At 49.2% G+C, this 22,299-nt stretch overlaps 1 protein-coding gene across 1 annotated transcript in view; it reads left to right on the top strand.

Moving 5' to 3' along the window:
* APC2 (APC regulator of Wnt signaling pathway 2) overlaps positions 1–22,299 on the top strand; it is a 218,575-nt gene that overhangs the window by 161,682 nt on the left and 34,594 nt on the right. Inside the window, exons 11-13 of the mRNA XM_086946654.1 lie at positions 1,772–1,911; positions 6,016–6,093; positions 9,677–9,793. Coding sequence (XP_086802780.1) covers positions 1,772–1,911; positions 6,016–6,093; positions 9,677–9,793 — 335 coding nt within the window. The remainder of the gene's footprint in view (positions 1–1,771; positions 1,912–6,015; positions 6,094–9,676; positions 9,794–22,299) is intronic.

The raw sequence follows: 22,299 nt of genomic DNA, 5'->3' as shown, positions 1-22,299 counted from the left end.
CGAGCCGTGCTTGCACCGTCTAGCCAGGGTCGCCCGCACTCTCCTTTACCCTCCCCCCTTTGGAGCCGCACTGCTAGCCTCCCCACTCCCACCGCTGAAAGTCAGGATCGGAGCGCATCGCAAGGCAGAGTACGGCCCGTACGCTTGAAGCGTACTGGACGCCTCGCATTGCGCTCCTGATCCCAGAGACCGCCACGCACTTCAGAGCCCGGCCCGTACGCTACGTACCGGTCCCCTCGGGCCACGCTGTCCGCATCTGGAAAGCAGCCCCAGCTACTGAAGGTACGGCTCGAACGCCGCCTAGCGCAGTGAACGCCTAGAAAGACCCGGACCGCCCGCACCGCTCCCTGGAGTCCCGCGCCGACGTCTCGCCCTGAGACGCCTGCAACGAGCCGGATTCACCTCAGAGAGCTGCCAACACCGTCCCTGGTTTGCCTTTACTCCTGCCAGCGCTTCGTCCACGTTGGACGCATTTCTAAGGTACTGTGTACGATTCGCCCTCTGTGATCGAAGCGCATCGGACCCGAGAGTCCGCTTCGCGCAATTGACTCTGCGGCCGCATTTCATCCCTGCAGGGTCGAACGAAGAGACCCGACTCGCACAGACTATTGAATTACGCATTTTTGGTAACAAAGAACTATTTTTCTAAGATAGTATTGTGGCCTCATTTTAAAACGTTATTTGGATCTTGTGCTAAGCCTTTTATATAAAGAATGCTTATTTTTATACAAACTCTAGTGTGGTATCCCTTTTGTGGTGTTGTCATTGAGTTACTGTATGTGTTCACAAATGCTTAACCTGTAGCACTCTTCTGAGATAAGCCTTGTCTGCTCGCGCCACACTACCTAGAGGGTGAGCAGGGGTTATTTTAGAGGGTGATCCCCTTATCCTGACTAGAGGAGAGGGGCCCTGCTTGTCACAAGTCCTTACCTGTGCCAACCAGAGACCCCCAAATCTAACATATATCTTATGTGATTTATTGTTAAAATCATGTGATGCTTGGCATTAGGAAATTTCTTTGATGAAGAATTTCTAGTTTTGGCTGTGTTTGTATACTGTGTATACTTGTGAGAATGTTGTTGAATTACCCGATCGCCTGGAAGGCACAGAAAGAATGGGTGGATCCGATGTCAGCACGCCAACCAAGGCTTCTTATGGCTCCGATGACGTCATGTGGAGTCGTGTGTGGAGCCGTTCCATTGTGACGTCCTCTTCGACATGGGAGAGCTTAGGGAACGCTACGCATGCACCAGTGGCCTGTTCTGCACGAGCAATGCGTGACGCAAGCATCAAAAGCTGTGTATTATGATTCGAGAGAGAGGCGGGCACCATAGGCCTGTCCTGAGTAGGCAATGAATGAAACGAGTAATCAGACCCCTTTTGAGCAGTGCTTGTTGTGGCTACTCCAGATCCCTGAAGAGTGATGTAACTACCACATACCTCTCCTGGGTGAGTGGTGTGTGAGAGAAGCACATACATTTGTTATGAGTGAGGTGTTCTTTTGTGAAGTGAGTCTTGCAGGGCAATAGTGAGTGAAGAGTGAGCCCTCCAGGCCACTCCTTAGTAAGCATTGAGTCAGGCAGCTACTACAGGCTGGTACTGTGCGAGGCATGAATGAGGTGTGGTGGGGCGTGAGGTGCGTGAGGTGCGTAAGGTGATGAGATGACAGCACGGCTGGCCTCAAATGCAAACACTGCTACTGTGTGAGCTTGCCTCAGGGGTGCCACAGGGCATTTGTTGACACCCAGTCCTCCCTCTCCTCTCTTCACAGGTGGTCTGCAGGCTGTTGCTGAGCTCCTCCAAGTGGACTATGAAATGCACAAGATGAGCAATGATCCTCTCAACCTGGCCTTGAGGCGCTACACAGGAATGGCCCTCACCAACCTGACCTTCGGCGACGTAGTGAATAAGGTGAGGGCAAAGGTGCCAGCTCCCATCCGGCTAGTGAGGCAGAGAGAGGCATATCACTATACTCCACCGTTTACACACTGCGCAATAAGTTAGACTCTGAAACTAGTCACTCTCGGAGTGCGCCATGCTAGTGTAAACATGCATCCATCCATCCATCCACCCCTCCACCCCTCCACTCTCCCAATCACCACTCATGCAGCAGAAGGCCCCTGATGATTGGGCTGCAGACTGCACCTTCAGAAGCCGCCGGTCTAGGCTCTACTGTCCATCCCTCCATATGGTTTGTCCCACAACCTTCAGTCTGTAGACGGCATTTCTCTTGTATTCCCTGCCGCCCTACACACATGTCTGGCTCCCTCCATACTTCAGCCTGCGGTTCTCTCTTCCTAGTCCATCCCAACCCCTCCATGCGGTACAGTATGTAGTTCTTTAATATTGCATAGAATAATTTCTAATCAATTACAATACATTCAAGGAATCTTTGAAAAGAGCAGTCTGACTTTACATAATTTAACCTGCCACAGATAGGGGTAACAGAGACAAGCTCAGGGAAGTAACAGAAGTGACTGGCTGAGAGGAGTGAGAGAGCAGCACAGAGGAGTGACAGAGGCTTCCTCCGATGAGTAACTGAGATGCTGGCTGAGAGGAGTAACAGAGGTGACTGGCTGAGAGGAATGAGAGAGCAGCACAGAGGAGTGACAGAGGCTTCCTCCGATGAGTAACTGAGATACTGGCTGAGAGGAGTAACAGAGGTGACTGGCTGAGAGGAGTGAGAGAGCAGCACAGAGGAGTGACAGAGGCTTCCTCCGATGAGTAACTGAGATACTGGCTGAGAGGAGTAACAGAGGTGACTGGCTGAGAGGAGTGAGAGAGCAGCACAGAGGAGTGACAGAGGCTTCCTCCGATGAGTAACTGAGATACTGGCTGAGAGGAGTAACAGAGGTGACTGGCTGAGAGGAGTGAGAGAGCAGCACAGAGGAGTGACAGAGGCTTCCTCCGATGAGTAACTGGGATACTGGCTGAGAGGAGTAACAGAGGTGACTGGCTGAGAGGAGTGAGACAGCAGCACAGAGGAGTGACAGAGGCTTCCTCCGATGAGTAACTGGGATACTGGCTGAGAGGAGTAACAGAGGTGACTGGCTGAGAGGAGTGAGAGAGCAGCACAGAGGAGTGACAGAGGCTTCTTCTGATGAGTAACTGAGATACTGGCTGAGAGGAGTAACAGAGGTGACTGGCTGAGAGGAGTGAGAGAGCAGCACAGAGGAGTGACAGAGGCTTCCTCCGATGAGTAACTGAGATACTGGCTGAGAGTAGCAACAGAGGTGACTGGCTGAGAGGAGTGAGAGAGCAGCACAGAGGAGTGACAATGCTTCCTCCGATGAGTAACTGAAATACTGGCTGAGAGGAGTAACAGAGGTGACTGGCTGAGAGGAGTGAGAGAGCAGCACAGAGGAGTGACAGAGGCTTCCTCCGATGAGTAACTGGGATACTGGCTGAGAGGAGTAACAGAGGTGACTGGCTGAGAAGAGTAACAGAGGTGACTGGCTGAGAGGAGTGAGAGAGCAGCACAGAGGAGTGACAGAGGCTTCCTCCGATGAGTAACTGGGATACTGGCTGAGAGGAGTAACAGAGGTGACTGGCTGAGAGGAGTGAGAGAGCAGCACAGAGGAGTGACAGAGGCTTCCTCTGATGAGTAACTGAGATACTGGCTGAGAGGAGTAACAGAGGTGACTGGCTGAGAGGAGTGAGAGAGCAGCACAGAGGAGTGACAGAGGCTTCCTCCGATGAGTAACTGAGATACTGGCTGAGAGTAGCAACAGAGGTGACTGGCTGAGAGGAGTGAGAGAGCAGCACAGAGGAGTGACAGAGGCTTCCTCCGATGAGTAACTGAAATACTGGCTGAGAGGAGTAACAGAGGTGACTGGCTGAGAAGAGTGAGAGAGCAGCACAGAGGAGTGACAGAGGCTTCCTCCGATGAGTAACTGAGATACTGGCTGAGAGGAGTAACAGAGGTGACTGGCTGAGAGGAGTGAGAGAGCAGCACAGAGGAGTGACAGAGGCTTCCTCCGATGAGTAACTGAGATACTGGCTGAGAGGAGTAACAGAGGTGAGTGGCTGAGAGGAGTGAGAGAGCAGCACAGAGGAGTGACAGAGGCTTCCTCCGATGAGTAACTGGGATACTGGCTGAGAGGAGTAACAGAGGTGACTGGCTGAGAGGAGTAACAGAGGTGACTGGCTGAGAGGAGTGAGAGAGCAGCACAGAGGAGTGACAGAGGCTTCCTCTGATGAGTAACTGGGATACTGGCTGAGAGGAGTAACAGAGGTGACTGGCTGAGAGGAGTGAGAGAGCAGCACAGAGGAGTGACAGAGGCTTCCTCTGATGAGTAACTGAGATACTGGCTGAGAGGAGTAACAGAGGTGACTGGCTGAGAGGAGTGAGAGAGCAGCACAGAGGAGTGACAGAGGCTTCCTCCGATGAGTAACTGGGATACTGGCTGAGAGGAGTAACAGAGGTGACTGGCTGAGAGGAGTGAGAGAGCAGCACAGAGGAGTGACAGAGGCTTCCTCCGATGAGTAACTGGGATACTGGCTGAGAGGAGTAACAGAGGTGACTGGCTGAGAGGAGTGAGAGAGCAGCACAGAGGAGTGACAGAGGCTTCCTCTGATGAGTAACTGAGATACTGGCTGAGAGGAGTAACAGAGGTGACTGGCTGAGAAGAGTGAGAGAGCAGCACAGAGGAGTGACAGAGGCTTCCTCCGATGAGTAACTGAGATATTGGCTGAGAGGAGCAACAGAGGTGACTGGCTGAGAGGAGTGAGAGAGCAGCACAGAGGAGTGACAGAGGCTTCCTCCGATGAGTAACTGAGATACTGGCTGAGAGGAGTAACAGAGGTGACTGGCTGAGAGGAGTAACAGAGGTGACTGGCTGAGAGGAGTGAGAGAGCAGCACAGAGGAGTGACAGAGGCTTCCTCCGATGAGTAACTGAGATACTGGCTGAGAGGAGTAACAGAGGTGACTGGCTGAGAGGAGTGAGAGAGCAGCACAGAGGAGTGACAGAGGCTTCCTCCGATGAGTAACTGAGATACTGGCTGAGAGGAGTAACAGAGGTGACTGGCTGAGAGGAGTGAGAGAGCAGCACAGAGGAGTGACAGAGGCTTCCTCCGATGAGTAACTGGGATACTGGCTGAGAGGAGTAACAGAGGTGACTGGCTGAGAGGAGTGAGAGAGCAGCACAGAGGAGTGACAGAGGCTTCCTCTGATGAGTAACTGAGATACTGGCTGAGAGGAGTAACAGAGGTGACTGGCTGGGAGGAGTGAGAGAGCAGCACAGAGGAGTGACAGAGGCTTCCTCCGATGAGTAACTGAGATATTGGCTGAGAGGAGCAACAGAGGTGACTGGCTGAGAGGAGTGAGAGAGCAGCACAGAGGAGTGACAGAGGCTTCCTCCGATGAGTAACTGAGATACTGGCTGAGAGGAGTAACAGAGGTGACTTGCTGAGAGGAGTAACAGAGGTGACTGGCTGAGAGGAGTGAGAGAGCAGCACAGAGGAGTGACAGGGGCTTCCTCCGATGAGTAACAGGGATACTGGCTGAGAGGAGTAACAGAGGTGACTGGCTGAGAGGAGTGAGAGAGCAGCACAGAGGAGTGACAGAGGCTTCCTCCGATGAGTAACTGGGATACTGGCTGAGAGGAGTAACAGAGGTGACTGGCTGAGAGGAGTGAGAGAGCAGCACAGAGGAGTGACAGAGGCTTCCTCCGATGAGTAACTGGGATACTGGCTGAGAGGAGTAACAGAGGTGACTGGCTCAGAAGAATGACTGAGACTGGCTCACAGAGAGTAAGGGTTGAGGGAAATTGCAACCTAGGTTCAAACACAGTGGTCCTGCTAGGTCTTCTTGCTTTGGGTGAGACAAATGTTTTTAGAGCATGCCAATATTTGTTTATTTGATGTGTATTGGTTGCACTCGTAATCCCCACAGACTTCGAGAAGGCAATGTGTAATGCCCTGCCAGGATTCCTATTACTCTCTCGAGCCACTTCTCCCATTGCAGGTGGCCCCTGCACAAGCTCCTGAACTCATAGTTTCTTTTTCTTCAACAGGCAACGCTGTCTTCTAGAAGAGGTTCTATGCTGGCCATTGTGGCACACCTGGCCTCTGAGAGCGAGGAGCTACACCAGGTGAGTTGTCATTGGTGCAGGGAGCTAAACCAGGTGAGTTTTCATTGATGCAGGGAGCTAAACCAGAAGTGCGATGTAGGATGCAGGGGCTGCACCAGGTGAGTGATGCAGAGTATGGAGAATGGCACCAAGTGAGTTAGACAGGGGGAAGGCCAATGTACCAGGTGAGTGAAGCAGGCTGTGGGGAATTACCCCAGGTGATGGAGGGCACACAGAGATGTACCAGGTGAGTGAAACAGGATGTGGGGAATTGTCCCATGTGATGGAGAGGACACAGAGATGTACCAGGTGAGTGAATCAGGATGGACCAAGCTGACCCAGTGAGCGAAGCAAGGTTCCAGCAGATGCACCAGGTGATTTAAGTTGCACATATTTATACCAGGTGATTGAGGAAGGGTGCAGCACCAAATCCTCCTTGACTCCAAAGCTTTGTAACACAATGCAGGTCATCGCTCTGGGTTGAAGGGCTGTGCCTCTCAAGACCTTCATCGGGGCTTAAAGTTGTGCCGTGCAGGTCCTTTTCCTTGGACTCTAGGGCTGTGCCCTGCAGGTCCTTTCCTTCCACTCTAGGGCTGTGCCCTGCAGGTCCTTTCCTTCCACTCTAGGGCTGTGCCCTGCAGGTCCTTTCCTTCCACTCTAGGGCTGTGCCGTGCAGGTCCTTTCCTTGGACTCTAGGGCTGTGCAGTGCAGGTCCTTTCTTTGGACTCAATGGCTGTGCCCTGCAGGTCCTTTCCTTGGACTCTAGGGCTGTGCAGTGCAGGTCCTTTCCTTGGACTCTAGGGCTGTGCCGTGCAGGTCCTTTCCTTGGACTCTAGGGCTGTGCAGTGCAGGTCCTTTCTTTGGACTCAATGGCTGTGCCCTGCAGGTCCTTTCCTTGGACTCAATGGCTGTGCCCTGCAGGTCCTTTCCTTGGACTCAATGGCTGTGCCCTGCAGGTCCTTTCCTTGGACTCTAGGGCTGTGCCGTGCAGGTCCTTTCCTCGGACTCTAGGGCTGTGCCGTGCAGGTCCTTTCCTTGGACTCAATGGCTGTGCCCTGCAGGTCCTTTCCTTTCACTCTAGGGCTGTGCAGTGCAGGTCCTTTCCTTGGACTCTAGGGCTGTGCAGTGCAGGTCCTTTCCTTGGACTCAATGGCTGTGCCCTGCAGGTCCTTTCTTTGGACTCAATGGCTGTGCCCTGCAGGTCCTTTCCTTGGACTCTAGGGCTGTGCGGTGCAGGTCCTTTCCTTGGACTCAATGGCTGTGCCCTGCAGGTCCTTTCCTTGGACTCTAGGGCTGTGCAGTGCAGGTCCTTTCCTTGGACTCAATGGCTGTGCCCTGCAGGTCCTTTCTTTGGACTCAATGGCTGTGCCCTGCAGGTCCTTTCTTTGGACTCAATGGCTGTGCCCTGCAGGTCCTTTCCTTGGACTCTAGGGCTGTGCAGTGCAGGTCCTTTCCTTGGACTCAATGGCTGTGCCGTGCAGGTCCTTTCCTTGGACTCAATGGCTGTGCCCTGCAGGTCCTTTCCTTGGACTCTAGGGCTGTGCAGTGCAGGTCCTTTCCTCGGACTCTAGGGCTGTGCCGTGCAGGTCCTTTCCTTGGACTCAATGGCTGTGCCCTGCAGGTCCTTTCCTTGGACTCTAGGGCTGTGCAGTGCAGGTCCTTTCCTTGGACTCAATGGCTGTGCCCTGCAGGTCCTTTCCTTGGACTCTAGGGCTGTGCAGTGCAGGTCCTTTCCTTGGACTCAATGGCTGTGCCCTGCAGGTCCTTTCCTTGGACTCTAGGGCTGTGCAGTGCAGGTCCTTTCCTTGGACTCAATGGCTGTGCCCTGCAGGTCCTTTCTTTGGACTCAATGGCTGTGCCCTGCAGGTCCTTTCCTTGGACTCTAGGGCTGTGCAGTGCAGGTCCTTTCCTTGCACTCTAGGGCTGTGCAGTGCAGGTCCTTTCCTTGGACTCTAGGGCTGTGCCCTGCAGGTCCTTTCTTTGGACTCAATGGCTGTGCCCTGCAGGTCCTTTCCTTGGACTCTAGGGCTGTGCAGTGCAGGTCCTTTCCTTGGACTCTAGGGCTGTGCCGTGCAGGTCCTTTCCTTGGACTCAATGGCTGTGCCCTGCAGGTCCTTTCTTTGGACTCAATGGCTGTGCCCTGCAGGTCCTTTCCTTGGACTCAATGGCTGTGCCCTGCAGGTCCTTTCCTTGCACTCTAGGGCTGTGCCGTGCAGGTCCTTTCCTTGGACTCAATGGCTGTGCCGTGCAGGTCCTTTCCTTGGACTCTAGGGCTGTGCCGTGCAGGTCCTTTCCTTGGACTCTAGGGCTGTGCCGTGCAGGTCGTTTCCTCGGACTCTAGGGCTGTGCCGTGCAGGTCCTTTCCTTGGACTCTAGGGCTGTGCGGTGCAGGTCCTTTCCTCGGACTCTAGGGCTGTGCCGTGCAGGTCCTTTCCTTGGACTCTAGGGCTGTGCTGTGCAGGTCTTTTCCTTGGACTCTAGGGCTGTGCCGTGCAGGTCCTTTCCTTGGACTCTAGGGCTGTGCCGTGCAGGTCCTTTCCTTGGACTCTAGGGCTGTGCCGTGCAGGTCCTTTCCTTGCACTCTAGGGCTGTGCAGTGCAGGTCCTTTCTTTGGACTCAATGGCAGTGCCGTGCAGGTCCTTTCCTTGGACTCTAGGGCTGTGCCGTGCAGGTCCTTTCCTTGCACTCTAGGGCTGTGCGGTGCAGGTCCTTTCCTTGGACTCTAGGGCTGTGCCGTGCAGGTCCTTTCCTTGGACTCCAGGGCTGTGCCATGCAGGTCCTTTCCTTGGACTCTAGGGCTGTGCAGTGCAGGTCCTTTCCTTGCACTCTAGGGCTGTGCAGTGCAGGTCCTTTCCTTGCACTCTAGGGCTGTGCGGTGCAGGTCCTTTCCTCGGACTCTAGGGCTGTGCCGTGCAGGTCCTTTCCTTGGACTCTAGGGCTGTGCCGTGCAGGTCCTTTCCTTGGACTCAATGGCTGTGCCCTGCAGGTCCTTTCCTTGGACTCTAGGGCTGTGCCGTGCAGGTCCTTTCCTTGGACTCTAGGGCTGTGCAGTGCAGGTCTTTTCCTTGGACTCTAGGGCTGTGCCGTGCAGGTCTTTTCCTTGGACTCTAGGGCTGTGCCGTGCAGGTCCTTTCCTTGGACTCTAGGGCTGTGCTGTGCAGGTCCTTTCCTTGGACTCTAGGGCAGTGCCGTGCAGGTCCTTTCCTTGCACTCTAGGGCTGTGCCGTGCAGGTCCTTTCCTTGGACTCTAGGGCTGTGCCGTGCAGGTCCTTTCCTTGTACTCTAGGGCAGTGCCGTGCAGGTCCTTTCTTTGGACTCAATGGCTGTGCAGGTCCTTTCCTTGTACTCTAGGGCTGTGCCGTGCAGGTCCTTTCCTTGTACTCTAGGGCAGTGCCGTGCAGGTCCTTTCCTTGGACTCTAGGGCTGTGCAGTGCAGGTCTTTTCCTTGGACTCTAGGGCTGTGCCGTGCAGGTCCTTTCCTTGGACTCTAGGGCTGTGCCGTGCAGGTCCTTTCCTTGGACTCTAGTGACGTTTTGGACTGTGAAGGTGAGACCACACTGTATATTTTCCCTTACATCTCTCTTCTCATGATTGTCCCCTATAGGTGGTCTCCAGTATCCTACGGAACCTGTCGTGGAGGGCAGATATCAATAGTAAGAAGACTCTGCGTGAGGTGGGCAGTGTGACCGGACTGATGCAGTGTGCCCTGCGGGCCACCAAGGTAAGATGTTGGAGGTGGGGTACAATGCTGGGGTGTGAGGTCTAGTGCTGCCGGTGTGGTCTAGTGCTGGAGATGTGGTGTGGTGCTAGTGGTGTATTGTCTAGTGCTGGAGGTGTGGTCTAGTGCGTGAGGAGTAGTCTGGTGCTGGGTGTGTGGTATAGTGCTGGAAATGTGGTCTGGTGCTAGTGTGTGGTACAGTGCTGGAGTTGTGGTCTGGTGCTGGGTGTATTGTGTAGTGCTGGAGTTGTGGTCTGGTACTGAGTGTGTGGTGTAGTGCGGGTGGTGTATTGTATAGTGCTGGAGTTGTGGTCTGGGGCTGGGTGTGTGGTGTGTGGTGTAGTGCTAGTGGTGTTGTCTGTTATCAGATATGTGCTCTAGTGCTTGAGATGTGGTCTTGTAGTAGAGGAGCGTTCATGTGGTGTTGGTTTGCTCCTGTGGGTGAGGTGCGTTGGTTTGACATTTGATATTGTGGTTAAGGTGCGCTCCTGAGGCCAAGGTGTGCTCTTTTGTGATTGAGGTGTGGTTCAGTAGTTGAGGTATAGTCTTGCGTATGAGGTGTGGGCCTGTGTTTAAGATGTGGTCTTGTGTGTTGCTGTGGCTGAGATGTGATCCTGTTGTTCAGATGTGGTTGTGTGTGTTTTGCTGTGGCTGAGATGTGATCCTGTTGTTGATATGTGGTCTTGTGTGTTGCTGTGGCTGAGATGTGATCCTGTTGTTGAGACGTGGTCTTGTGTGTTGCTGTGGCTGAGATACGATCCTGTTGTTGAGATGTGGTCTTGTGTGTCGAGCTGTGGCTGAGATGCGATCCTGTAGTTGAGATGTGGTCTTGTGTGTTGCTGTGGCTGAGATGCGATCCTGTTGTTGAGATGTGCTTTTGTGTGTTGCTGTGGCTTAGATGCGATACTGTTGTTGAGATGTGGTCTTGTGTGGTGCTGTGGATAAGATGCGATCCTGTTGTTGAGATGTGGTCTTGTGTGTGGAGCTGTGGCTGAGATGCGATCCTGTTGTTGAGATGTGGTCTTGTGTGTCGAGCTGTGGCTGAGATGCGATCCTCTTGTTGAGATGTGGTCTCGTGTGTTGTGTGGCTGAGATGCGATCCTGTTGTTGAGATGCGATCCTGTTGTTGAGATGTGGTCTTGTGTGTTGCTGTGGCTGAGATGTGATCCTGTTGTTGAGATGTGGTCTTGTGTGTTGCTGTGGCTGAGATGCGATCCTGTTGTTGAGATGTGGTCTTGGGTGTTGCTGTCCTGTTGTTGAGATGTGGTCTTGTAAGTGGCGCTATAGCTGAGATGCGATCCTGTTGTTGAGATGTGAACATGTGTGTGGAGCTGTGGCTGAGATGCGATCCTGTTGTTGAGATGTGGTCTTGTGTGTTGCTGTGGCTGAGATGCGATCCTGTTGTTGATATGTGGTCGTGTGTGTTTTGCTGTGGCTGAGATGTGATCCTGTTGTTGATATGTGGTCTTGTGTGTTGCTGTGGCTGAGATGTGATCCTGTTGTTCAGATGTGGTCATGTGTGTTTTGCTGTGGCTGAGATGTGATCCTGTTGTTGATATGTGGTCTTGTGTGTTGCGGTGGCTAAGATGTGATCCTGTTGTTGAGACGTGGTCTTGTGTGTTGCTGAGGCTGAGATACGATCCTGTTGTTGAGATGTGGTCTTGTGTGTCAAGCTGTGGCTGAGATGCGATCCTGTTGTTGAGATGTGGTCTTGTGTGTTGCTGTGGCTGAGATGCGATACTGTTGTTGAGATGTGCTTTTGTGTGTTGCTGTGGCTTAGATGCGATACTGTTGTTGAGATGTGGTCTTGTGTGTTGCTGTGGATAAGATGCGATCCTGTTGTTGAGATGTGGTCTTGTGTGTGGCGCTATATCTGAGATGCGATCATGTTGTTAAGATGTGGTCTTGTGTGTGGAGCTATGGCTGAGATGCGATCCTGTTGTTGAGATGTGGTCTTTTCTGTGTCGAGCTGTGGCTGAGATGCAATCCTGTTGTTGAGATGTGGTCTTGTGTGTTACACTGGCTGAGATGCGATCCTGTTGTTGAAATGTGGTCTTTTGTGTGTCGAGCTGTGGCTGAGATGCGATCCTGTTGTTAAGATGAGGTCTTGTGTGTGTTGCTGTGGCTGAGATGTGATTCTGTGGTTGAGATGTGGTCTTGTGTGGCGCTGTGGCTTAGATGCGATCCTATTGTGGAGATGTGGTTTTGTGTGTTGTTGGGGCTGAGATGTGATCCTGTTGTTGAGATGTGGTCTTGTGTGTTGCTGTGGCTGAGATGCGATCCTGTTGTTGAGATGTGCTTTTGTGTGTTGCTGTGGCTTAGATGCGATACTGTTGTTGAGATGTGGTCTTGTGTGGTGCTGTGGATAAGATGCGATCCTGTTGTTGAGATGTGGTCTTGTGTGTTGCTGTGGCTGAGATGCGATCCTGTTGTTGAGATGTGCTTTTGTGTGTTGCTGTGGCTTAGATGCGATACTGTTGTTGAGATGTGGTCTTGTGTGGTGCTGTGGATAAGATGCGATCCTGTTGTTGAGATGTGGTCTTGTGTGTGGAGCTGTGGCTGAGATGCGATCCTGTTGTTGAGATGTGGTCTTGTGTGTCGAGCTGTGGCTGAGATGCGATCCTGTTGTTAAGATGAGGTCTTGTGTGTGTTGCTGTGGCTGAGATGTGATTCTGTGGTTGAGATGTGGTCTTGTGTGGCGCTGTGGCTTAGATGCGATCCTATTGTGGAGATGTGGTTTTGTGTGTTGTTGGGGCTGAGATGTGATCCTGTTGTTGAGATGAGGTCTTGTGTGTTGCTGTGGCTGAGATGCGATCCTGTTGTTGAGATGTGGTCTTGTGTGTTGCTTTGGCTGAGATACGATCGTGTTGTTGAGATGTGGTCTTGTGTGTGGAGCAGTGGCTGTGATGCGATCCTGTTGTTGAGATGTGGTCTTGTGTGTTGCTGGCTGAGATCCGATCCTGTTGTTGAGATGTGGTCTTGTGTGTGGAGTTGTGGCTGAGATTCGATCCTTTTGTTGAGATGTTGTCTTGTGTGTCGCTGTGGCTGAGATGCGATCCTGTTGTTGAGATGTGGTCTTGAGTCTCGAGCTGTGGCTGAGATGCGATCCTATTGTTGAGATGTGGTCTTGTGTGTCGCTGTGGCTGAGATGCGATCCTGTTGTTGAGATGCGATCCTGTTGTTGAGATGTGGTCTTGTGTGTTGCTGTGGCTGAGGTGTGATCCTGTTGTTGAGATGTGGTCTTGTGTGTTGCTGTGGTTGAGATGCGATCCTGTTGTTGAGATGTGGTCTTGTGTGTTGCTGTCCTGTTGTTGAGATGTGGTCTTGTGTGTGGCGCTATAGCTGAGATGCGATCCTGTTGTTGAGATGTGGACTTGTGTGTGGAGCTGTGGCTGAGATGCGATCCTGTTGTTGAGATGTGGTCTTGTGTGTTGCTGTGGCTGAGATGCGAACCTGTTGTTGAGATGTGGTCTTGTGTGTTGCTGTGGCTTCGATGCGATCCTGTTGTTGAGATGTGGTCTTGTGTGTTGCTGTGGCTCAGATCCGATCCTGTTGTTGAGATGTAGTCTTGTGTGTCGCTGAGGCTGAGATGCAATCCTGTTGTTGAGATGTGGTGTTGTGTGTTGCTGTGGCTGAGATGCGATCCTGTTGTTGAGATGTGGTCTTGTGTGTCGCTTTGGCTGAGATGCGATCCTGTTGTTGAGATGTGGTCTTGTGTGTCGCTGTGACTGAGATGCGATCCTGTTGTTGAGATGTGGTCTTGTGTGTCGACCTGTGGCTGAGATGTGATCCTATTGTTGAGATGTGGTCTTGTGTGTCGCTGTGGCTGAGATGCGATCCTGTTGTTGAGATGCGATCCTGGGGCCTTATTTATGAAGGCCTTGCGCCACCGTGCGTCACTTTTTTCCCATGTTAAAAGTGACGCACCGGCGGCGCAAGGCCTTCATAAATAAGGCCTCAGTTGTTGAGATGTGGTCTTGTGTGTTGCTGTGGCTGAGATGTGACCCTGTTGTTCAGATGTGGTCTTGTGTGTGTTGCTGTGGCTTAGATGTGATCCTGTTGTTCAGATGTTGTCTTGTGTGTTGCTGTGGCTGAGATGTGATCCTGTTGTTGAGATGTGGTCTTGTGTGTGGAGCTGTGGCTTAGATGCGATCCTGTTGATGAGATGTGGTCTTGTGTGTTGCTGTGGCTTAGATGCTATCCTGTTGTTGAGATGTAGTCTTGTGTGTCGAGCTGTGGCTGAGATGCGATCCTGTTGTTGAGATGTGGTCTTGCGTGTGTTGCTGTGGCTGAAATGTTAGCCTGTTTGTTCAGATGTGGTCTTGCGTGTGTTGCTGTGGCTGAGATGGGATCCTGTTGTTGAGATATGGTCTTGTGTGTGTTGCTGTGGCTGAGATGCGATCCTGTTGTTGAGATGTGGTCTTGTGTGTGTTGCTGTGGCTGAGATGCGATCCTGTTGTTGAGATGTGCTTTTGTGTGTTGCTGTGGCTTAGATGCGATACTGTTGTTGAGACGTGGTCTTGTGTGTTGCTGTGGATAAGATGCGATCCTGTTGTTGAGATGTGGTCTTGTGTGTGGCGCTATATCTGAGATGCGATCCTGTTGTTAAGATGTGGTCTTGTGTGTGGAGCTATGGCTGAGATGCGATCCTGTTGTTGAGATGTGGTCTTTTCTGTGTCGAGCTGTGGCTGAGATGCAATCCTGTTGTTGAGATGTGGTCTTGTGTGTTGCTGTGGCTGAGATACGATCCTGTTGTTGAAATGTGGCCTTTTGTGTGTCGAGCTGTGGCTGAGATGCTATCCTGTTGTTAAGATGTGGTCTTGTGTGTGTTGCTGTGGTTGAGATGTGATCCTGTGATTGAGATATGGTCTTGTGTGGCGCTGTGGCTTAGATGCGATCCTATTGTGGAGATGTGGTTTTGTGTGTTGTTGTGGCTTAGAAGTGATCCTGTTGTTGAGATGTGGTCTTGTGTGTTGCTGTGGCTGAGATGCGATCCTGTTGTTGAGATGTGGTCTTGTGTGTTGCTTTGGCTGAGATATGATCCTGTTGTTGAGATGTGGTCTTGTGTGTGGAGCAGTGGCTGAGATGCGATCCTGTTGTTGAGATGTGGTCTTGTGTGTTGCTGTGGCTGAGATCCGATCCTGTTGTTGAGATGTGGTCTTGTCTGTGGAGCTGTGGCTGAGATTCGTTCCTGTTGTTGAGATGTTGTCTTGTGTGTCGCTATGGATGAGATGCGATCCTGTTGTTGAGATGTGGTCTTGTGTGTCGAGCTCTGGCTGAGATGCGATCCTATTGTTGAGATGTGGTCTTGTGTGTCGCTGTGGCTGAGATGCGATCCTGTTGTTGAGATGCGATTCTGTTGTTGAGATGTGGTCTTGTGTGTTGCTGTGGCTGAGATGTGATCCTGTTGTTGAGGTGGGGTCGTGTGTGTGTTGTTGTGGCTGAGATGTGATCCTGTTGTTGAGATGTTGTCTTGTGCGTTGCTGTGGCTGAGGTGTGATCCTGTTGTTGAGATGTGGTCTTGTGTGTTGCTGTGGCTGAGATGCGATCCTGTTGTTGAGATGTGGTCTAGTGTGTTGCTGTCCTGTTGTTGAGATGTGGTCTTGTGTGTGGCGCTATAGCTGAGATGCGATCCTGTTGTTGAGATGTGGACTTGTGTGTGGAGCTGTGGCTGAGATGCGATCCTGTTGTTAAGATGTAGTCTTGTGTGTTGCTGTGGCTGAGATGCAATCCTGTTGTTGAGATGTGGTCTTGTGTGTTGCTGTGGCTTCGATGCAATCCTGTTGTTGAGATGTGGTCTTGTGTGTTGCTGTGGCTGAGATCCGATCCTGTTGTTGAGATGTAGTCTTGTGTGTCGCTGTGGCTGAGATGCAATCCTGTTGTTGAGATGTGGTCTTGTGTGTTGATGTGGCTGAGATGCGATCCTGTTGTTGAGATGTGGTCTTGTGTGTCGCTGTGGCTGAGATGCGATCCTGTTGTTGAGATGTGGTCTTGTGTGTCGCTGTGGCTGAGATGCGATCCTTTTGTTGAGATGTGGTCTTGTGTGTCGAGCTGTCGCTGAGATGAGATCCTATTGTTGAGATGTGGTCTTGTGTGTTGCTGTGGCTGAGATGTGAACCTGTTGTTCAGATGTGGTCTTGTGTGTTGAGCTGTGGCTTAGATGTGATCCTCTTGTTGAGATGTGGTCTTGTGTGTTGCTGTGGCTTAGATGCTATCCTGTTGTTGAGATGTGGTCTTGTGTGTGTTGCTGTGGCTGAGATGCGATCCTGTTGTTGAGATGTGGTCTTGTGTGTGTTGCTGTGGCTGAAATGTTAGCCTGTTTGTTGAGATGTGGTCTTGCGTGTGTTGCTGTGGCTGAGATGGGATCCTGTTGTTGAGATGTGGTCTTGTGTGTGTTGCTGTGGCTGAGATGCGACCCTGTTGTTGAGATGTGGTCTTGTATGTGTTGCTGTGGCTGAGATGTGATCATGTTGTTCAGATGTGGTCTTGTGTGTTGCTGTGGCTGAAATGTGATCCTGTTGTTGAGATGTGGTCCTGTGTGTGTTGCTGTGGCTGAGATGCGATCCTGTTGTTGAGATGTGGTCTTGTGTGTGTTGCTGTGGCTGAGATGCAATCCTGTTGCTGAGATGTGGTCTTGTGTGTGGAGCTGTGGCTGAGATGCGATCCTGTTGTTGAGATGTGGTCTTGTGTGTTGCTGCAGCTGAGATGTGATCCTGTTGTTGAGATGTGGTCTTGTGTGTCGAGCTGTGTCTGAGATACGATCCTGTTGTGTAGTGTAGTTCCTAGTTTCCCACTAGGCCCTGCGCATTGGAATAACATAAACAGTAGTATCGACGTGGAACTGGCTATATTCCAGGCCTCCACTGACTATGCTAAACTTAATTGGGTTGTGTTACCAACTAGCTCAGAGGTCACTGGAAACTTTCTTCTCTGCATAGGAAGTGATCAGCTTCCTTGGCACAGACAAGAAGGGATTCAGCTTTCCAACAACCGTGCAACATGACAACTTTGCTCCTCAGATCAAGAGTCGATCTCTAGGGTCGTGTGAAACAATAGACATAGATTTCACTCAGTCAGTCTGGTGCAGTTTACTTTCACAGTATGTAGAGAATAGAGAGACGGGCGTGTATCAATAAAGGTTAACATTTATTGAACAGTCTTTCTTCTCATACAAGAGAAATGTATTGCCACAATTGCAATAACTGTTATTATAAAAAGTACGTACAGTAAGATAAGAATAGCGAAATAGAACTGTAAAAGCATTGATATGGTTTCTTAGCCATACAATGGTTTAAAAGTAATAAAACATTTATACAGTCATATATACATTAGGCTAACATACTCAACTGGTGCTTCTAACTAAGCCTACCCCTGTGTGCCTGACCTAAGCCTAACACGTGAGAAGGGGGAGTAAGTAAGTAGCTTAAGTTAAGTTGGTTTTGCCAAGGTTTGTTTCAAGAATTCTCTTCTAAGGGTTTAGTCAACACCATACCTCTGAATAGAATGATGGAGGATTGGTATCTCCTTCAGGGGTCTCTCTCGATATCCCAGTTCACCTGCGAGGGTAAACTGGAAGCGCCGGGACTGGATTTCTCTGCACGAGAAAGGCAGCGGCTTCTCTCAGCGCGTCTGGAGGAAGGAGGGGTGACAGCGTCCGCGGGCAGCTGGGCTGGATGTCTTCGCAGAGGACGGCTGCACGGCTCCTCAAGCGTACTGCACCATAGGTCGCGCTGTAGCGGCGATAATGGTAATCAGTAGCTTCACCACCACAGGATAGCAGGCTGCAGCGACAGACAATGCTCAACAGCAGTTTGCTTCGCTCTCACAGCTCACAGCTTCGCATTGCTTAAGGCAACGTTGGTAATATTTATACCTGACAGGTGCCGGGTTTGACGCAAGTTTGCTGGACATAAGACGTCAATTAAAGATGTCACTAGGAAGTGGCAGCTATCAGTTGCTCATTAGAGTTCTATTACTAATCAAAACATAGCAAGCGGGGATTTCCAGGTTTGCTAAGTTTTTATCTTGTTGAAGAACTCGGAGTGTTATCTAGGAATATCAGATAGTGACTGCTGCTCTGTCATTGCACTAATTGGTCGCAAAGGAAGTAGCAGAGAGTCATGCTGGAATGTGGCTCTGTGGCTCTGCTCGTGTGAGGCCAGAGATGACTTTACAGAAAATCGTACTTGAACGGTTATGCCAATATAGGGAACAAAGGGCTTTATAGCCGAATAGGGGCATAAGGTCACAGTATCGATCAGGAACCTAGATAAGCACATGACACCCACTCCACGAATTCATGTCCATCAAAATTACTAAAACTAAGCAATTAGATGCATGTGTAACATTGTGTAACATAGCCCACCCCAAAATACATAAATGCATTCGAAATAGGCGTACTTGTAATACATGGAATTTAGGTACTGTACGTAGTTTTAAAAGCATAGTAATCATTCAAAAAATTATTGCATATGAAATCAATGAACGATTATGCATAAGGAATTACACATGAAGTATCTCTGACAGAAGAAATGCGAGATAAATCATCACATAAAAATGTATTGTAATAATATGTGTGCTAGAGGCTGGTGTTATGTTGTTATGTCTCTAGATGTGTTTAGAAATAGAAGTGTGAAGCTTCTGTTCTCTAAGAATAGTTTTTACGTTAAGCAAAGAATTGTACGTGCCAAAAAGGAAAAGGGTCAATATTAAAAAAATTGTCCAATTCAAAGAAAAATCAGTTTACCAAAGCTCCTGGCAGTTTTATGTTGATCAAAACTGAAGGCCGAATTCAGAGTTCATGGGAACGCTGTGTGTCGGAAAGCTTCTCAAAAGTTATTGTTTCTCAGTGGGTGAGAACATCGTATCAGACAGGCTCGCAAAGAATTGGTCTACAAAATCAGGTGATAGTTCAACCAAATTAGATAGCGCTGTAACTTGGCAGGTGTGAGAATGATTGCCGTCATCGAAGACAGTACCAGCACTGCTCACAGAACGTTGTACCTGGATGATGTTGCTTTTGTTACTCGCTCCACTGTTACCACTTGGCTGTAGTACAGGAGTCTCCACGAATGCCGTCATCAGGATTGGTAGCCGCTGGGGACAACACAATGCGTGAGCCGTTATTGGACTTAGCAAAGTATCGACGTCCATTGGTACTGCTGATGGAAGTGAAAGACAGATGTCCAACACGCATTCCTCGCCGCAAAGCATACACCGTAGCACAGGTAAAATGCAATTTTGCCATATTGGTCTGAATGAAAGGAACCAGGTCATGTTTAGATCTCTCAGCCTGGCCAATCCGAGGACGTTAGTTATCCTGTCCCTGTAGCGCATTGCTAGGATCGTTTCTTCCATTCCCATGGGAGCTATGTCTGAGCCGAGGTTTGCCATATCGTAGCAGGAGGGTCAAAAATAGAATCCCTGCGATGAGTCCAAAAAATAGTGGAATACCACCAAAGATGGAGTGCACAAAATTAGGAAAGATTCCCAAAATTGCCTGGAAGGGTGTTAGCAGTCCCGTAAAGACTGTCTTAAATATGCCTGGGATGCTTGTAGCACTAGACATGTTAAAGAGTTGCTCGAGCATTTGTACGAAATGCACGGGGCAATTTGTTGATAAAAGGTCATGGACCTCAGTAGCCGTCCTTGCGACTAGAAGATCATACGTCTCTTTAGATGACGTTATAGGCACTGTTGTCTGTAAAAGCACAGATTTCATTTTGCTTAATGTATCAATTCGTATAGAATAGAGATTCAGACGAGGCCAGAGGGGAGTCACTGTGTCTGGAGGCCCGCTCGGGAACAATGCTTGCATGCAACATTTGACCATGGACGTAACTTCTATTAGATAACTTAGTCCGGGCGCGAGGCCACAGCACCTGTGATCCGTTCTAAGAATGTAACTCCCGTTTGCGAGTTGCATAAAGAAGGGCTCTATCTGAGTTGCAGGTGTGACTAGCTGGTGGCATGAAAGGTTGTTTGAATTTCCATCACATGCTCCGTGTAAATTAATACCCTGACACAAAAGTATACCGCTTAGTGAGTGTTTACAATTTTCACCACTAAGAAATACATTTTTGTCGCTGTCACTATAGCAAGAATGAGTGTATGGTAATTTCCATTCGGATTTAACATATCCCTTACCCAATCGTTCATACTGGCCAGCAGGTATGTATTCAAGGCACTTTTTAAATCGGAAAGTTGTTATCGGAATTGTGATAATTCCGTGTATTATCCATTCAATGACAGGACTCTCTGACATTGTCAATGGTAATCTCTCGAGTTTCTCGATGCTCAAAATTGTATAGTCTGCTCCTTTTTGTGCCAAACTGATCTGTTTATCAGTAAGGTTAAAAATGGAAAATAATGACGTTGTGTTTATCAGACGCCAAGGCACATAGCCTGAACGAAGATTTTGCAGCGTCCAGCCTAATTCTATAATAGAGCGTAATTGAGACTGGCCATGTTGTAACATTAGCAAATCTCTGTCTATCACATCAAAGGCAGATGATACAATATTGTCCAAAGAATATATTCTGGAAGACAGAGTCATTAACCCATTGTCTACTACAGAAAGTGATTTTTCCAAATTAATACGATCAATTTCTCGTATCTTTTCAGCAGTTTCAATTTGCTTTACTTTCCAAGCCTCGTTGTAAGCTGCATAGATGCTGGTCGCTATGAAACGCTTTTGACGCTGTTTGCGTGGTCCAAGAATGAAATTGCGCAAATCAGCACCATCTTTTAATAAAGACAAGTGTTGCTTAATTTCAGCCAGTGTGGATGTAGTTAGCCATTCTAGGCAGAGTTTGCCTACACTGTATGTGGTTATAATTCCTGGATGTTGTCTCTGGGAATATCTAGGGTCTAATCTGGTCATTTTTAAACCCTGTGTTTTATTCAGGAACCTATCTTGACAGCTATTTGTGTCTGTAGGCCAGATTAACCATTTTTTCCAATCAGGATGTGTTCTGTTGAAATGTAAAATGTGTGACACGTCTAACTCATTATCTGCAGTTGCATTTTCAGCTATTGGCTTTGGTATAGACGGTGTTTTCATTTCTTTGTTTTTAGCTAGGCCAAGACAAGATGTTTGGTGTACAGTGTCATTTAAAAATAACATTTGTTCTGGTATCATGCAGGTTCTAAACAGTGCTTCTATGCCTTGCACCTGCCAATATTTTGTACCCCAAATTGATTTCGTTTCAATATTATTTTTCCAATAATCAAAACCAAATGTCATCATTTTGTCATAAAATGCTTCTGAATATATCAATTTAGAATTTGTCAGCATTGTTTTCATTCCTGTTTTATCTAACAGTTTATAATAAAACGTTTCTGCATCACTGGTGTTAAACCCTGAAAAATATTTGAATTTCTCAAAAAATGCTTTAGAACTGCTTTTAGGTGGTGTAGAACAATGTTCCCATTGGTTATACATAAAAACATTTCTAGGCTGTGCAGATTTATGCAAGTAATGATCCCCATAGTGGGTATAACAGAATAACTGCTCATAACTAGATGAACCTTGTAAATAATCATGATCTGTGAATCTAGCTGACATTACTAAATCAGACATCATGTCATTAATACTGTTAAAGTCCCAATCATCAGAGAATGTACTTGGTGTCACAAAGTCACTTAGGGAAACCTTTAGTTGATGAGGATACTTCAGGATTTCGACCGGACCATAGATCTCATAGTCTGTTTTCTCCCATACTACCCCACCAGGTATTGGAATTGCTGTGACATTTACTGTTGACAGTTCTCTTTTCTTCACGTGGGATGATCTGTGTGGTTTCAGGACTAGGTTGATGTTCTGACTTGCTGTGTCCATTGTAATATATTTTCCTTCAATGAATTTTCCCAAACATAGTACCATGATGAGCCAAAGCAGGAGGAAAAATACACCTAGACCAAACCAGAACTCTAGCCAAGGGGAAACAAGGTAGATTTCCTTCAGTTGATGAAAGAGTTCCGTTGCTTTTTCTTTAAAAGACTTTTTTGTTTCTGGCATCACTTCGGGGTCATTTAAATCTTCAGAGAAGTTGTCGAAGTTGATGAAATAACCAGAGGCAGTTCTGTCAATTGATGGGATTGTTCTTTCAATCTGTCTCTCGGTAGCACTTTCTGATGCCACATCATTGTAGACTGGTGTTGTTTCTTGACGAACTGTTTCAATCTGTGTTTCAAGAGGCACGAGTTCCATGGCTGTATTGCATAGTCCTTCATTGTGCACTGCAGGCTGATCGAATGTGATGAGTCTTTCAGTTTGAACCTCTTGGATTGTTGCAAGTTTGGGTATTCTGTTGTTTCTTGGGAGTCCACTGGGCCTACTGTTGATTATAGGCCACATGCTTGTGGTTTTACCAGATCGATGGACACGACTCTGTTCTCCTTTTTACCAGCAAGGGGCGGTAGCACAACTGATCTTGTTCCGGTGACTGCTAAGACAGGTACTGCTTTTCTGTAAGAAGGCCCAAATTCCTTCTTAACCGCGATCTTTT

This window comes from Lissotriton vulgaris, chromosome 12 (genome assembly GCF_964263255.1).
Source record: "Lissotriton vulgaris chromosome 12, aLisVul1.2, whole genome shotgun sequence".
Classification (NCBI taxonomy): domain Eukaryota; kingdom Metazoa; phylum Chordata; class Amphibia; order Caudata; family Salamandridae; genus Lissotriton; species Lissotriton vulgaris.
The sequence above is the reverse complement of the archived record's forward strand: the minus strand, read 5'-3'. Positions and strand labels throughout refer to the sequence as shown.